This window comes from Notolepis coatsorum (assembly GCF_963971535.1).
Source record: "Notolepis coatsorum genome assembly, chromosome: 12".
Classification (NCBI taxonomy): domain Eukaryota; kingdom Metazoa; phylum Chordata; class Actinopteri; order Aulopiformes; family Paralepididae; genus Notolepis; species Notolepis coatsorum.
In genome coordinates this window covers 49,103,600-49,121,198 of record NC_140176.1, presented here as the reverse complement: position 1 = coordinate 49,121,198, position 17,599 = coordinate 49,103,600, and the positions used below count along the sequence as shown (strand labels likewise).

The 17,599-nt window shown below is 41.3% G+C and overlaps 1 protein-coding gene across 1 annotated transcript; it reads right to left on the bottom strand.

Annotated features, from left to right (window-relative positions):
* Window positions 1-634: 634 nt before the first annotated feature.
* Window positions 635-16,220, bottom strand: acaa1 (acetyl-CoA acyltransferase 1). The gene is made up of 12 exons (XM_084326514.1): window positions 15,861-16,220; window positions 15,635-15,728; window positions 14,735-14,792; window positions 14,538-14,617; window positions 12,764-12,806; window positions 10,087-10,185; window positions 8,038-8,118; window positions 6,299-6,489; window positions 5,388-5,567; window positions 3,255-3,310; window positions 2,967-3,112; window positions 635-1,906 (listed from the first exon to the last, which is right to left on the bottom strand). Exons 1-12 carry the CDS (start codon window positions 16,023-16,025, stop codon window positions 1,831-1,833), a joined length of 1,269 nt encoding a protein of 422 aa, XP_084182640.1. The 5' UTR covers window positions 16,026-16,220; the 3' UTR covers window positions 635-1,830.
* Window positions 16,221-17,599: the final 1,379 nt, after the last annotated feature.

Here is a 17,599-nt window from a genome sequence, read left to right as displayed (position 1 = left end):
GAACCTTTTCAAGGCTGGTTACTATGAACACACAAATCCATTGTTTATAAAGTCTCATATTATGAAATTTTATGTTTTGGTTTATTATAAAACTATGCAAATAATGTACAGAGCTAAAGCAAAGTTACTCCCAGACGGGGTGCAAAGGTTTTTTTCAATACATGAAAAAGAATATGATTTGAGATATTTGTAAATTTACTGTTCAAAAAGCTAAGAAAGGGATTAAAAGGAGGTGCATTTCTATTATTGGGGTTAACTTGTGGAACAATGCTGATATACAGTTAAGAATGAGTAATTCGCTTTTGGTTTTTAAGAAAATAGTTTGTAAAGCTATTTTTGAAAACTACAGGGGTGAATAATACTGTTTTTTTTGTGCCATTTTCTTTTAGAATACTGTTTGAGTCTTAATTTTTGTTAAGAATATAGGACAGGCATATAAGCATTATGCTTCAGTCTGTACCTTCTGTAAAAATCAAATATTGTTAAATGATTGTGTATATTGTATTGTGAGATGACTGAATAAACTACTAGTATACTTTTTGAATCTCTATTTGCAATACATCTGTATGCCGAAGATAACTCTCTTTCCTTTCCTACTGTCGTCAATAAATGTAAGCGATTACTGAACTTGTTTCAAGTCTGTCATTTTATTAAGTGCAGTGAATCAGGAGCTTGTAATCAGTCTTCAGCAAATCTGTATAATACGATTGTTACTTAGTTAAATAGTTAGATAGTTGCTTGCTTCAGTGCGAGTTGGAGCCACACTGATGATGATGAGATTAGATATACTTTAATCACAGGAGGAAATTCAGGTGTCATACGGTACCATAGCAACAATAATGTACAGTATATATTGGATAACTTGCTTGCTAATGCCTAAACAGGAAGTGAGTGACCGAAAAAGAGGCACAGGCAGTATCTTACCATCTAGTGCTAGCATGCCAAGATAAGATATTCCTTTATTGATCCCCTTGTGGAAATTCGGGAATTTGCTAATAACTACAATTGGAGAACGGTCAGTGTCTGTGTCGTAAGTATATCAACGACTATAGGTTCACTATGGCATCTTGTCAACAGGTTCCACTGATTAGCAGGCAACATGTGTAGTATCGCCCTCTTGTGTTCAAAAAGGTGTAACTTCATACTGAATATCTATTTCAATGGACAATGGTGGAAATTAATTCAAATAAAATACTCGTCATTGACCGATTGTAAAGTTATTCAAAAATTCAGGTCACTGGCCTGCTGTCAGTCTATGGGCAACATTTCATCCAAATTCGCTCTGTAGTTTGCGAGATTAGCTGCAGTGCAGACAGTCACGCACAAACTCAGACACACACGTCTGGTGGAGATAGTATAGTCATTAATCACATCCACTGGCAAGGCAAAACAACATCCACATCTCCGGTTGGTCCCCAACTGCTATGACTGCTATCCATATTCAACAGAACAAGAGTATAACATCATATATACAATATACATTACAGTAACATATCAAATCATATGCATCATTAACATGCAGTGCATGATTTGTGTAGTAAAATATCAAAGCAGATTGGTATCCTGTATGAAATTGAAGGCACTTCAGATTAATCACACCTTAAGAGTTCTATTGTACAACATAATTACAGGCTAATGTACAGAGTTAGTAGCATACAGACTAGATGGTTAGAGGTAATCTCAGATGCAAGGAATCACAGGCATTGAGGAACATTTTCCGTGCACCGAAACCTTCACAATTAACCATCAAAACTCGCTACCATTCGGTCTACAGTGAAGTGCTTCAAGACACTTTTTCCCAATGACGCATTTGTGATTTCAAGCCTCTTCTTAAGGCCCGGGATATTCCAGGACGGCAGCAGCTCCCATTCCAGTTCCAATGCACATGGACACCACGCCATAGGCCCTGGGGAGAAGACATTCAGACAAGAAAGCTACAAAGATGCTGTTATGTCTGAGGTTTTCATGTGTCATAATGACTTAGCATGGGGTTAAAGGGATAGACCAGACATTTTTAAGAAGCCTATATGATGTCACAAAATGGGAGTCATTGATTTCAGTCAATCCAAAAAGCACTTGCACACAGGGTTTTGGTTTTTCAGATATCGGAAGTAGAAAATGTTTAGTTTCTGCTAGCGATGTTAGTGGAAGTCAATGGCGTGAATTATGGACATTTTCAGAGACATGTTTCGTGGCTTCATGGACTTTTAGCATTGCTAACAAATTACTGTATGATAACATTTTCTGTTTCAAACATCTGAAGAACCAAAACATTTACACTTAGTCATTCTGCTGACGTTTTATCCAAAGCGACTTAAAGAACTGTGTGCAATGAGTCAGCAGTAGGAGTACACCTCTAAGGGTCTGTGGTATTGTAGTATAGGTATAGTAGCATAGTAGATCATAGTATAGACATGGTAGCCTAGTACAAAAGAGACTACAACGTATGATGTACATCATGCCAGTTAGGGTACCTTGTGTATACCGTTTACTTACTCATAGTATATTCAGATTCTAATTCTTATTGCCCATATTTATTGTAACGTATAATATAACTGATGGTACATACAGACCCTCATCTGCACCTTTGATTACACGGTTTACTTTCTCATATTCTTATAACTTAAGAGTTAATTATATTGTTTAAACTGTTTATTTTGATCTTATAATTATATTGCCTATATTTATGTCTTTCTACAATTACCATGCCCATACTGTACCTGTACCTCCCCTCCCCTATGACTCCCAAATTTCCCCCAAGGAAATCAATAAAGGAATATCTTATCTTATAATAGTAGAAGACAGTAAGAAAGTACTTTTTTTTTTATTATTATTATTTATAAAAAATAATAATAATTCAGATATCAAAACCCAGGTGCTATTTCGGTGTACCGATATGATCAGAGAGGCTTCTTAAAAAAAGACGGACTATCCCTTTAACTTAGCGGCGAGGGAGGAGCGCTGACCTTTTGCCCCTGCGTTTGAGCTCGTTGAGCAGGGTGACAACCTGCCGTGCCCCGGTGCAGCCCAGAGGGTGACCCAGAGCAACGGCTCCTCCGTTGGGGTTCACTTTCTCCATGGGGATCCCCAGTTTCTCGACACAATACACAGCCTGACAGACAGACAATGAATATTTTTGACAAGACGGCAGCACTGAATGCCCAAGGCTTGCATAAGAAAGAAGACCGCATTCTCACAACATCCAAGTTATCTTCTAAAGTGTTAAACCAACATGAAGCCCCCCGGAGACTTACCTGACTGGCGAACGCCTCGTTGATTTCAAACACGTCAATATCCGCCACAGTCAGCCCTGAGGAAGGAATAGAGTTCTTTTGTTTCTAGAACAGTGGTTCTCAAACTACGGGTTGCGACCCAAATTGGGGTCACGGGTAGGTGACAGTGGGGTCCCACTCTTGCTACTCTACTCTACTGCTACACTCCTGCTACTCTACTCTCCTGCTACTCTACTCTCCTGCTACTCTACTCTCCTGCTACTCTACACTGCTACTCTACACTCCTGCTACTCTACACTCCTGCTACTCTACACTCCTGCTACTCTCCTGCTACTCTCCTCTCCTGCTACTCTACACTCCTGCTACTCTCCTCTCCTGCTACTCTCCTCTCCTGCTACTCTCTTGCTACTCTACACTCCTGCTACTCTACACTCCTGCTACTCTACACTCCTGCTACTCTACACTCCTGCTACTCTACACTCCTGCTACTCTACACTCCTGCTACTCTACTCTCCTGCTACTCTACACTCCTGCTACTCTACACTCCTGCTACTCTACTCTCCTGCTACTCTACACTCCTGCTACTCTACACTCCTGCTACTCTACTCTCCTGCTACTCTACTCTCCTGCTACTCTACTCTCCTGCTACTCTACTCTACTCTCCTGCTACTCTACTCTCCTGCTACTCTACTCTACTCTCCTGCTACTCTACACTCCTGCTACTCTACTCTCCTGCTACTCTCCTGCTACTCTACTCTCCTGCTACTCTACTCTCCTGCTACTCTACTCTCCTGCTACTCTACTCTCCTGCTACTCTACTCTACTCTCCTGCTACTCTACTCTCCTGCTACTCTACTCTACTCTCCTGCTACTCTACACTCCTGCTACTCTACTCTCCTGCTACTCTCCTGCTACTCTACTCTCCTGCTACTCTACTCTCCTGCTACTCTACTCTCCTGCTACTCTACTCTCCTGCTACTCCACTCTCCTGCTACGATCTTGCTACAGATGTAAACCGGCCCTCTGGTCATGAATATTTAGGAGAACACCCGAGTAGACTGAGGGGACTCATAAATATTGTGTAGTCTGAGTAATAATAATAATAAACATTATTTGTATAGCACCTTTCATATAAGAATTGCAGCCCAAAGTGCTTCACAGCAGTGACACAAAATAGACATAGGCATAAAATGCGCAGATAATTGATATTCAAAACTGTTAATAGATTTCAGTCATTAAAACCTATTAAAAAAAAGCATCCCTTCAGTCAGACACCATCTTGTCGCTCGTCATCTTGATCCTTAAATAAATAAATAGGCGGCACGGTGGTGTAGTGGTTAACACTGTCGCCTCACAGCTAGAAGGTCCTGGGTTCGATTCCAGCTTGGGGACCAGGTTGCCAGTTGTATCTCCCGGGCCTTTCTGTGTGGAGTTTGCATGTTCTCCCCGTGCTCGCAAAGGTTTTCCCCTCCCGATAAGATAACCCCAATGGACAGATCGCTAACATTGTCGTGTCCTGACGAAGACGGACAGGAGCACTTGGATTGGTCCCCAGGCGCGGCACACGCTGCAGCCCTTGTCTGCTCCCGGCTGCCCTTGGGGGGAAGGACGACGGGATGGGAAGTGCAGAGAACATTTCATCAGCGACTCAGTGCATGTGTGTGTGTGTGTGTGTGTGTGTGTTCCTGTGGGTCGCCCATCGTGTGTGTTAAATCTGCATCACAAATAAAAGACTTCTCTCTTCTCTTAAATACATGTACGTCAATGGCTAAAACTCGAACCTGCGTCTTCCATCTTGGTCCTTAGTGCTAGATACATGTATGTCAATGGCTAAAACTTGTATCTGTGTCCCAGTAGTACACCCAGTAGTACTCATTTATATATTTTATACCCAGTTGTACTCACCTGTACATTGTATATTGCACTTTACTGTTACATTTGCACTCTTGTTGGATACCAAACGTTGTACTGTACTGTGCTGTATAATAAATCAATTTGAATCTAATCGAATCTATCCACCAGGTTCTGAGCCTAATTGGATACGAAAATCTATCACGATTACTTACAGAAACACATATACAAAAGAGTGATCACAATAGCCCCTTTTTTTGCGTGGGTGTAAAAAAGAAAGTCACACAGACGGGAACCGCTCACCGGCTTGCTCCAGGGCAGCAGGGATGGCGTAGGCTGGTCCGATGCCCATGATGTCGGGGGGAACCCCCACCACTGCGCTGGCCCTCAAGACCCCCAGCACCGGCAGACCAGAGGCCTCCACTGCAGACCTGCGGCCCACCAGCAGCGCTGCTGCTCCATCGCTCACCTGGCTGGAGTTACCTGGAGGCAGAACAACACATTACAATGTGTGGGTGTGGCTACAACTGGCACATTGCCAGAAATGTTCATTAATGTGCATCGCCTCTGCAAATAAATAAACTGAATATTAATTAAAAAAATATATGTGTAATGAATGAGTGTCTACAAGTTAATGTATTTAATTAATTAATAATGTAAAGACGTGAAGTTCGTGAACTAATAACTTGATGCAAGGTTCTAATCGCATATAGTCAGTTACTGTCGACTGAATCAGTCTCCTCACATTTGTATAACTATTACCCTTCCAAAAAGTGAAAGTCTAAAATGAATCAAGCTGAGCCGAACTGAAGTCAAATTGTAAGATTTTATGATACATAAAATCCTTACCTAAATAATCTGAAGCGCATTAAATCGTTGTCCATGCATACATGCATGCGTGTATGTAATGTATATATGTTTGTATGGATAGAATATACGTTGTGTATTACGTTTAGTTTATAGTTTATTTATATCTTATTTAGTTTATATTAATTATAGTTATAGCTTAGTTATAGTTTCTACAAATAGATTCTACAAATCTACTACGGTTGAGGAGCCAGGAAAAACAAGCAGTTTTTCTGAATGCATGTACATTTTAAAAAGCTGTGACAATAAAATAATCTGAATCTCGTGTGTGTGTGCGTGTTAGGAACTGTGAAAGAGCCATAGCTTGTTGTACTGGTCTGCTCTGGTGTTATTGTTAGTTCACACACCGGCTGTGGTGGTGCCGTCGGGTTTGAAGGCCGGTCGGAGTTTAGCCAGGCCTGCCAAGCTCGTCCCGGGTCGGATCCCGTCGTCCTTGGTCACAATCATGGTGCGCTCCTTTCCTTCCTCGTCCACGAACTTGGTGCTGACCGGTGTGATCTCCTGGGCGAACAGGCCCTCTTCCTGTGCCCTGCTTGCCCTGTGGGGCAGGTCAAGTAATAATATGAGCTGTGTAACACATGATGGCAGCATTAAAAGGGAAGGTTCAACGATTCCAGGCTATATCAGAATCGGAATCAGAAAGGTCTTTATTGCCAAGTAAAGGAATTGGTTTTGGTCGTTTGGTGCAACATTAACACTTTGAGCGCCACTCACGGCTAATCTCGGGTTTACGATAGTGACGTTGAAAGCCACGTCACAGCTTTTCTCGGAATTTTCCTTTTTTTAGCGATCTGATATCATATTGCATCACCCGAGCCTACCGTTGGAAATCCAGGGGCCGCCGGCGATCAGATGTGAAAAAAGCGCCCCCTATCGTCTCCCAGATGGTAAATCACCCTTTTGGAATGGACTCAATGAAAATGGATGGGGGGAAAAAAATATTCCAGTCCACATTTTCCAGTCCACTGATGCAGCCGGAGTTACCAGAGTTCATTCTGGAGCCTCTGAGCCGCGGCGAGCATGGGTTATACTGTACACACATTGGATCAATATACTTATCGATTTTTTCGAATGGTGATCAGGAATTGGAATATACCATTTGGATACCATCTGATGTCAGGTAAGGAATCTATGTTATCAGTGTTAGGATAATCAGACTCGTTTTCACAGAGATATAAGCTTTTTTGTGATATGTGCTCTAGCTGTTTCACTGTAAAATCCATGAGGAAATGAAAGCAGCTATTATCAGCGTGCGGCTCGAACGTGCGTGCGTATATACTATTGATCATCTAGCGTTTATTTGAAAACGATTCATAAATAGGCCAACAAATATCAACGTTCTGGAATATTCCAGTAAAAGGCGATTATCATAGAATAGGTTGTTTTTCAAAATGCTCTCAAACGGAAATGATGCGATAAAAAACCAATCTGCCTTGACAACACTGACTGGAAAATGATTCTTTGATAAGTGACGGGCAGATTAGACACATAGCCATAATTTAAAACATAGATTAGGCGACATTAACGTTAACATTGACGCCGATGGTGGCATTCAAGGGACTAAATGTGAATTAACCCACGGCACTCAAAAGTGTTAACAGACAATTAAAGGTAGAATAAAATAAAGTGGAATATATTAAAAAAAAGTATAAAAGGTACAATAGAATATAGGACAGGTCTGTACAATTGTGCAAGATGTAGTAGAGTATATACAGTACACTAAATAGAATAAATATACAGTGGAATAGAATATGTAGCAGGGCTGTGAAATTGTGCAGTATTGTGCAAAAAGTGAGTATATATATATATGAGATTAAACAAAAGTATATGTCATTTATCTCTCATGTCCATTGGTACTGACTGAGAACACTACTGTTTAAACAGCCTACTCCCAGTGCTTGTAAAAAAAAATACATTTGTAGATTCCACTGATGAAATTAGAGTCGTTGACTGTTACTTTTGGGGGGGGGGGGGGATTGTCTAAGCCAGCCTCATCTAACCTGCGGAAAATTATTAAATACAGTTCCAAAAATTACACTAACGCTCCCCTTTGGAAACTTATGTGAATAGAATAACTCTAGATTACTTCTGATGCGAGCTGAGAGCAAAGGCATCCTGCTTCTCTCTGGAGACCCCGAATCTCTCCGCCACATTCTCAGAGGTGATGCTGCAAAAAAGAAAGACAACACACACACATACACACACACACACACACCGACACAAAATCAATCTGACAATGGTGACTAACCTCCTTTGGAGTCCCACATCACCTCAGACATCCACAGGCAAACCCACAGAGAAATGCTAATATCCAATTGATATTCATAGCACTGTGGCCGTCTGGTAGACTGGGCAGGGTAGGGCTGAGCGATTCTGAAAAATATTCTCCCTGAAAACTTGAAAGTCGCTAGGCATAGGCAATTTACCCTTGTGAAAATCACGGTACCGTTTATCTTCCGCTAACGTTACTGTATTACTCTGCCACGAGCTACAGTATGCGCGTGGCAACCGGGAGCGTGACAAGCGCACCCAACTGAATGTGGACATTTGATGTGCGGAGATTCTAGTAACACGAATAATAAAAAAAAGTGTAACAGGAATAAAAACCGTCCGGTAGTTTTCAGAAGGCAGAGTTAGGCCTACATATAACTAGCAACTTTCAAGACTGATGGGAGTATTTTCCACCCCTTTTCAACATCAGTGACAATGTGAATGGTGTTCATGCAGATATCAGCAAAAGAAAACACTGTATACACCTACAAACACAAAATGTATTAAAGACGGGGCAATCTCTGTTAATAGTGAGAAGTCTAGAAGTTTACAGAGTCTGTAGAATAAGATTTGTAGGCTGGGAGATCTCTGCAACACCACAATACTTTAATAAAGAATGGAAGAATTTTGACAGGCATTTAGCCCGGATATTACACTAATCTATATATATTTGCGATTTGGATATAATGTGGATGAATTGTTCATCCCTGGTGCAGTGGGCATGTCTGATCACAACAGAACACCACTGTGCTCATCAGTAGAGAGCAGCGCTGAGACCGAGGGCAGCAGCACGGCGTTCCTTATTCTGATGATATTCTAATGTGCTGCTGAACAGAGGAATAAAACAACTTCAGTGTTACCATTATTAAGAACTGGCAATACACAAAGATAGGCCCCTTGAACATGGTCCCTATTGTAGCTAACGGTTCATAATATATATATTTTTTTATCCACTTTTTCTCCTTATTTTCTATTTTTATCCCATCCCAATTTCGTGTATTCAATTCTCCCCTCCCCTGTCTTGAACGTTGCTCGACTATGCCCCCCACTGGTCGGTTGTAGAGAGGATAGAAGCCTTGCATCACGTGTTCCCTCCGGCACACGAGGAGGCAGCCTGTCACATCTTTTCGCCTGCCAGCGCGGACTCTCATTGGCGAGGTGTAACACATGGGAGGCTCACACTACCCTCGCCACTTCCTGTCTCTGCTGTGCAGGCGTCTCCCAACCGACCTGTAGGGGTCGCCGTCCACAACGTCCAATCCCCACCCATGGACTTCCACCCGCTGGCTCTGCCAAATGAGCCAGTACGACGGCCGGATCAAGCCGAAGGCAATGCTGAGACTGGGATTCGATACCGGAGTCTCTTGCATTGGTGACGAGCGCAATCTCCGCTACGCCACCCAGCCGCCTACGGTTCATAATCTTTTCATTAAAACATTTTTTATTTTAATTACTTAGCAATGACATGTGTATTGTGAGGAACTATGGGTACTGTGTGAGTGATATATTTAGTATGGAGTGAATAATATGTGTAGCATGGAGGGATGAATATGTATTGTAATTGTCCTGTTTACCTAGTTTTTAACTGCACTGATCAGGAGTAGCACTCCTAATTTCATTGTATTGGTACAATGACAATAAAGCTTTCTATTCTCTCAGTTCAGTTGGAGGAATGTGTGTGTGTGTGTGTATGTGTGTGTGTGGAGGTAATTCAGCTTTTTACCATATTTTGCTGAGGCTATATAATACTGTAGTTTATATAAACAGCTACACAAACAAAATTCTGCTGCTTTTTCTAAACCATCTTTGTACACATTTAACATTCTGGAGAATCATTGTACCACAAACAGAGCAGAGTTCTCACCCCATTGGCATGATGCAATCTCTGGCTTTCTCAACGTCCACCAGCCTGTAGCTCAGATCACCTGGGTTGCCGATTGACTGCAGTGACATGCTCTCCACGCTGCCACCATAAACACAAACACATGTTCTTCTATATGAGAGGCTTGTTAATGTTATCAAGTGCAGTGTGCAGTGCAGTGTGTGAAGACTTCAGATGAAGAACCCAAGTCTGTTTGGAATTGATTTCAATAGCCAACCTACTTGCCAATTGTATAGTCATTAATTAAAGGAACGCTCTAACATTTTGGGAAATACACTTATTTGCCATCTTCCCCAGAGTCAGACGAGAAGATTGATATAAATGTAATCTGTGCGTCAGTTTGAGTTGTTGGAAATTGTATTTGTTCACTTTTGATGGAGCTAGGCTAGCTGCTCCCTACTGCTTCCAGTCCTTGTGCTAAGCTAGGCTAACTGCTCTGTACTGCTTCCAGCCCTTGTGCTAAGCTAGGCTAACTGCTCCGTACTGCTTCCAGCCCTTGTGCTAAGCTAGGCCAGCATGCACCTGGACATCTCTCTGGGGCTATTGGACACACAGAGATGAAACTGATATAGGTTTTCTGACTGACTCTGGGGGAGATGGCAAACAAGTATATTTTCCAAAAAGTGGGTACAGAATATTTGATAACATTCCACTGAAAATAAAACGACAAGATTAATTAAAATACCGTATTCCACATGGGAATACAACTGCGTCTGAGAGCAGTGGTCCAGAACACTGAAATTAAGACATACAATGTTGTTGAGCCACTTATTCAGGACATGATGTTTCATTATATCATCCCACCTGTCTAGGTTTTACAGTCGACCAGCCACCAGGTGCAAGTCCTTAAAACAGCTGCATCCACTCTGCCTGTTTACTCTTCTCAAATCTGCAATATTGATTCACAACTCTGAGTGCATCTTTGGACACTACGGTCCTGCTATTGTGAGTGGATCTTTGAATACCACTGTCCTGCTATTGTGAGTGGATCTTTGAATACCAGTGTCCTGCTATTGAGAGTGGATCTTTGAATACCAGTATCCTGCTATTGTGAGTGGATCTTTGAATACCAGTGTCCTGCTATTGAGAGTGGATCTTTGGACACCACTGTCCTGCTATTGTGAGTGGATCTCTCGACCCTCTCAGGTATGACATGGTGAGGGCATCGCTGTGCCCCGACTCGAGACCAATTATTTCCTGACTTGTGCTGCACAACGAGGGCTTTTCACTTGCTAAACCTAGACAGATGGGATGATATAATGAAACAATATAATACGATATGAAACAATGATATAATGAAACATCATGTCCTGAATAAGTGGCTCAACAACATTGTATGTCTTAATGCCAGTGTGCTGGACCACTGCTCTCTGCCACAGTTGTATTCCAACACGGAATACAGTATTTTAAGGAATCTTGTGCTTTTATTTTCAGTGGAATGTTATCAAATATGCTGTACGCACTTAAAAGGAACACTTCAACGTTTTCATTTTGGGAAATATACTTGTTTGCCATCTCCCCCAGAGTGAAACTGCACCAAGCAGTGCACTACAATAGGAACATTGAGTGCTGCACACTGACAACTGAAATGAAAAGGAGCCGGCCAGGTAGAGGAAGAATAGTTGATTCGATTACATTAGATTTGATTAGTCTTTTATTGTCCCCCTTAGGGGACATTTGTTTTAGGCATCCGAGAGACACAGCTGACGTAGCAGCACACAGCCTCTCCATAAACACAATATATATCCCATACTGGCACCATCACAATTTCCTGATTTCTACAAACACATTTAAAAATCAAATGCTACTTTCAGTTCCAAGTCAATCCTCCTCCTGTCTGCTGGCAAAACACAATCTCAGCTACCGTCAGCGACCAGCTCCGTCTGTAGTAGTGCACCGCACACCCCTCGGCATTCAAGTTTTAAATGAACAGACTGAAAAGAAGACAATGTGAACTCAAGACCAAATTAATGATAAAGGAACATAAATGTCAAACTCTGGACATCAGCCTACCTGATGTTTGGTGTTTAATGTTGGTGTCCATTCAGTATAAGTTTGTGTTGTTGCGTGTTTTCAATATAAATCTGAACAATTGGTTAAGATCAGCTTACATTTATATTTAGTAATTTAGCTGATGCTTTTATCCAAAGCAAGTCAGCAGGAAGGGTTACACTTCTGGCAGCTAAGGGTAAGTGGTATTGTACATCTAGCAGTGTTGAACTTGAGTGCTAAACTCTAGTGCTAGTATAGACATATTAGTAGGTAGTAGTAAAGGCATAGTACATAGTAATAAATAGTATTATATACATAGTAGCATAGTACATAATAGTAAAAGACAGTAAAGTAAGGCCTCAATGTAAAGCCTACCTGTTTTATGGCCTGCGGTAAATTTATACTTGATAATATTGCCATAGCCAGCCTGATGCATGCTTAGAGCTGAGCTGTTTTCACTAAGATGAGTAAGGTTGGTCTGTGACAATAGTTAATGTGCGCATTACAACCAAGTGGGAATTAGGGATAGTGTATTATTATTATATATTTATTATTTTTTGTATTAATTCAAAATGATCCTAATTATGTTTTATTTATCACTCCATTTATTTTTCATATCTGCTGATGACACATCCATCTCCCTGGGGTTTAATATGAACCTACTTACCCACAGGCAAGGCCCATATCAATAGACCCACTCCTAATGGCTCCTGTAGACACAACATAGATAGAGGTTAGTGAGTTCTACTGAGATGCCACCTCATAGTATGAGTAGGGATGTCCCGATCTGCCCCTGATCCCGATTAGTCATTTAATATTGAGTATCTGCCAATACCGAGTCTCGATCTGATATGTCTATTTTCCTAGATAATATAGCAGCACAGTGCACACTTAGTATATTAAAGTTAGTAAAAACCATTTCAATGTAGGTAATATATGCTTGATAATTTAATAGTTATGCTTAAAGAAAATAATAGGCTACATCACAGCTTTCCCTTAACACATTGGGTGCCACGCCCCTTCTGGGAAGTGCATAGGCCTTGCCGCCCATTAACCCCATGTAAGCATGTTAGCTTATTGTTTGTAGAGCTAAACCTATATTTTATATTATAGCTATGGATCTAATAACACTTCTGGTCAACATGCAAAAAACAGATAATTTTCTCATCCGTACATTTCCGTTTTATACCGTTTTGATAATTCTTGCTATTTAAAAATATTCCTCTTCTTCTCCCCCACTACTCATCCAACGGGTGTTTATGCGACCATGTCGACCTGAACAATGGGGGATAATAATAAGAACGAGCCGCCTCGGAGGGAGGATACCGCAGGCGGTGGAAGACGGCCGTTGCTGCTGGAGCTGGGCCGAGTCAAGCCGGCGGCAGCGCGGCGCACGGAAGCCGGGGAGAAACCACTGCATCGCCCCGCTGGCGCTTCACAGCGCGAGAGTGTAAAGGGGGGCGTGATAGCATAGGTCAGCGGCCAATCAGAGGAACCCGGAAACCGAACAGCGTTTCCCCTCACTGCCACCAACGGTACACAGCACAACACATTCCACACAGATAGCTTCGATCGCGGGAGAAAGAAATATCAGATCAACGCAAGCTTGGATATATAGTGTTCTTACCTTGTCTCTGATGTAATGCAAAAAAAAGAATCCAATTATCTGATCGCCATTTGAAGTACTGGGCGCGGGAGTCCATGCCACGTTATTCGGCATTGCATATGAACGAGGGGTGGGGGCAGCCTCGTTGATGTATGATGGTGACCGCTTGGCTCGCCGGAGTATTTAAACCCCGCCCACACGACTCAGCTCGGCCCAGATAACAAACCACAGTTTCTAAAGGAGTGCAGTAGCTGCCACAAGGCGATAGGTGGCGGTATTGACCGTCTGCAATCTCAGACACACTCAGAACAGTATGCACATTGCACAAGGTGCCTCGATAAATTATGAATGACAATAGCGAATAAAAGAAATACCGTGAGAAAAACATAGATCTACGTTTCCGGCACGCAACAGTCGGGCCACAGAAACGTAGTTCTACGTGAACGGCACCCAAAGTGTTAATTAATGGTTTCAATTTTTTTTAACAAAAAAGGATCCGAATTTGATTGGGCTTAATATAAACCAATACTAATCAATACAGATCAATTAAATAAGCCGTGATCGGCTCTGATTCCGATCTGTCCGATCCGATCAGGACATCCCTAACTACGATTCATATTATGTGAAGACTGAGTGGTTATTGTACTAATTGTATTGGGTATTGTACTACACTGTGTGCCACTGTTTTATATTTCATACGTTTACATTGTTTGTCTTGACACTTTTGCAAAGATCATTGTTTTAATCCTGATTGTTCTGTTCTTATGCCCTGTAAGGTGACCTTGGGTGTTTTGAAAGGCGCCTCCAAATAAAATGTATTATTAATAATAGGTACCTGCTATGTTAAAGAGCGCTTGTAGCCCAGAGGAGCACTGTCTGTTGACCGTGTAGACGGGTACAGCTTCTGGAAACCCACTGGAATAGAGAAACAGCAGCTGTCAGAAACGCTACGACTGAACACAGCAGCAATGACATTGTCTTTTTCTTGTCTAGTCTATTACTTGGACTGCTGTGCAAACCACTGACTCTGACCTGAGGAAATGTGACACTCTGGCCATCAGTGCACCTGCCCCAGGCTGCAAAACGTTGCCTACAGGGACGGAGGGAAACATATTATAGAGAATGCATCTCTGCTAAATGTAACATCTGGGCTGAAATACAATGACCAAAAACCACCATAATGCTCTCAGGCACAATTAACTCACAACAAAATCAGCAATACCGAACAAAATATAAATGCAACATGGAGCAATTTGAAAAGACTTTACTGAGTTACAGTTCAAAAGCAGTCATTTACATAAATATGTACCTTTATTTACTCACGCTTGATTCACATTTTCAGCAGTTCCCTGAGCAAGGGTAAAGGTGCTGTAAGTGGTATTTTGTTGTTAAAATAAGTAGTCATGGAAAGATTTCTTGAAATAAGTTTAAAAAAAATTGTAGAGCCATTTATCACTTATTTTAACAAATTAATACCACTTACAGCACTTTTAAATGCCTACCTCAATGGCACTCAAATGGTGGGTGTTGGGGTAGGGGAGAGTCTAATTAATTCATTTCCCCTGTCGAACTGGAGACCTTCTGCACTGATCTTTGGTTTATGACTATGTGACATGCATTTGTTGAATGGTGAAGTGCCCTGCCACTTTCCTATGGTGGGCTGCCACTGTCCCGTTCTACACTATCCCAGACCGTCCAGACATAGGACACCCCAGGACAACAGCAGATCAGGAGACCCAAGCCAGGACAGTGGCAGAAAATCCCACATGTGGCAGCCTGGCAGGACACTCCAGTGCAGGATACACCAGCAATGTTCAGATTTCCTTATGAACTATGACTTTAGTAAAAAGAAAAAAAAAATATTCCCAAGCATTAGCCTACATGTTGCATTTGTTCAGTTAAGTATTATGTCCATTCACTACACTCCCTCACCCACACAGATGTCTCCCAGTTTCTCAGGTGGCAGTCCCACATCTGACAGCACAGCTATCATCACTGCACTCAACATCTCATCAGGTGTGGTGTCCTGGCAAAGCGAGAACATGCAAATGTTGTTGTCATTTTCCTCCGTCGCCCGGTCAGACAGTACCAACAACAGTGCAGACTATAATGAAATATCAATTGAAATAGTAATCTCTATAACCTGACTTAAATTTACCTTAAACGACCCTCTTTTAGCTTTCCCGATAGCAGTCCTCAGGCCATGTACAACAACCACGTCGTCTGGGTGAGCAGCGCCTGGGGACGCACTGCATGCATCGCTTGATACATTCAACGTGTTTGGGGGCAACAAATGGCCAAAGACTACTTTTACTCTATGCATTTGGTAGTTTCGGACAACAGTGGTAATAATAAAACAAGCGAATGTGCTCAAGTTTAGCCTGCGAACAAAAGAAAATGCTTGTTCTGGCACTAGTCTACGTAGCCTAGTAAAGCCTACTGTATAATCCTGGTACAAACTGTTAATATTTAGCTACAAAGTAACATCAGGTAAACATTTCCAATGAACGTCTTCCGGTCTCTGACGTTTCCTTATTAAGTGTTGGACGGGAAGCATAGAGGGACAAACCCGTTCACCGCCGCGCGTGTTAAGGAGAGTGGGACAATTGATTGATTGATTGATTGATGATTGAAAATTGTATTAGCAGATTGCAGAATGGGTACAATACAGTATGGCTCAATACACACAATTGTTAAGGGGATGCAGACCAGAGAAAGTCTTTCGTCTTGTTTACACCAGGGTCCCCCATTTTCAATTAATCTTATAATGTCTGAGACTGAGTGGGTTCCTGTTTTGAATATAAAATTAGCAATGGTTAGGCCCATTGTGTAATGAAATAGGTTCAAGTTTCTTTATTAGTCATATGTTTGCTCTAAAGTTCTAAAAAAAAAAAAAAGGCACCTACGGGAGGCCGCAATTCGAAACTGGCCCCGGTAAATGTCCCCCCCCCCCCCCCCCCCCCAATGTACATTTCCTCCCCCTCAAATGTATATAGTTTATTATTTTAGAAACTCTGTCTGTAAATAAACAGTACTGTATATTTGTATATCTTGTATGTCATAAATGTCTGGATGTAACAGTAGTCAGTACTGTATAAATTATCTGTACTGTATGTTGTGTATGTCATAAATTTCTATATGTAACAGTACTGTATATTTGTATGTTGTGTATGTCATAAATGTTATGAATTGAAAATGGGGGACCCTGATGTAAACAAGACGAAAGTCTTTCTCTGGTCTGCATCCCCTTAACAATTGTGTGTATTGAGCCGTACTGTATTGTACCCATTCTGCAATCTGTTAATAATACAAATTTCAATCGATCAATCATGTATGTTAACACTATACGAGAGAACAGGTCAGCTCAGCAGTAGGCGCACTAGATTCATTAGAACAATAGTCATATAAGTCAAATAAAATAAGATTTAAAAAGAAAAAGTAGATACAAATGGCATAAATAAGTAAAAAAAATATATATATATGAAAATGAGGATTTGTGTGTAAAGACAAAAGTAACAAGTGTAACAGTATTGCACAAATGGAATGAGGTATGAGAGAATGGAATGAGATTAATCAAATATAACATTGATTGATTGATTGATTGATTGATTGATTGATTGATTGATTGATTGATTGAACATTTTATTAACAGATTGCAGAATGGGTACAAATTACAATACAGTACAGCTCAATACACACAATTATTAAGGGGATGCAGACCAGAGAAAGACTTTCGTCTTGTTTACATCAGGGTCCCCCATTTTCAATTCATCATATGTATGACGTATACATGGCATACAGATAGACAGTACTGTTACATCTAGACATATCAGATCTACAAATATACAGTACTGTTTGTGAGTACTGAATACTATGTACATATATCTATGACAATGA

Bases quoted from the DNA above. Each gene is read 5' to 3' on its own strand.
- acaa1 (XM_084326514.1), bottom strand. From the start codon at position 16,025: ATGCATAGAGTAAAAGTAGTCTTTGGCCATTTGTTGCCCCCAAACACG. The intron at 3,311-5,387 runs GTGAGCGGTTCC...TTCCTTCCTCAG, and splicing joins TGCTGCCCTGGAGCAAGCCG to GGCTGACTGTGGCGGATATT. The intron at 1,907-2,966 runs GTCAGCGCTCCT...TCTTCTCCCCAG, and splicing joins CTCAAACGCAGGGGCAAAAG to GGCCTATGGCGTGGTGTCCA.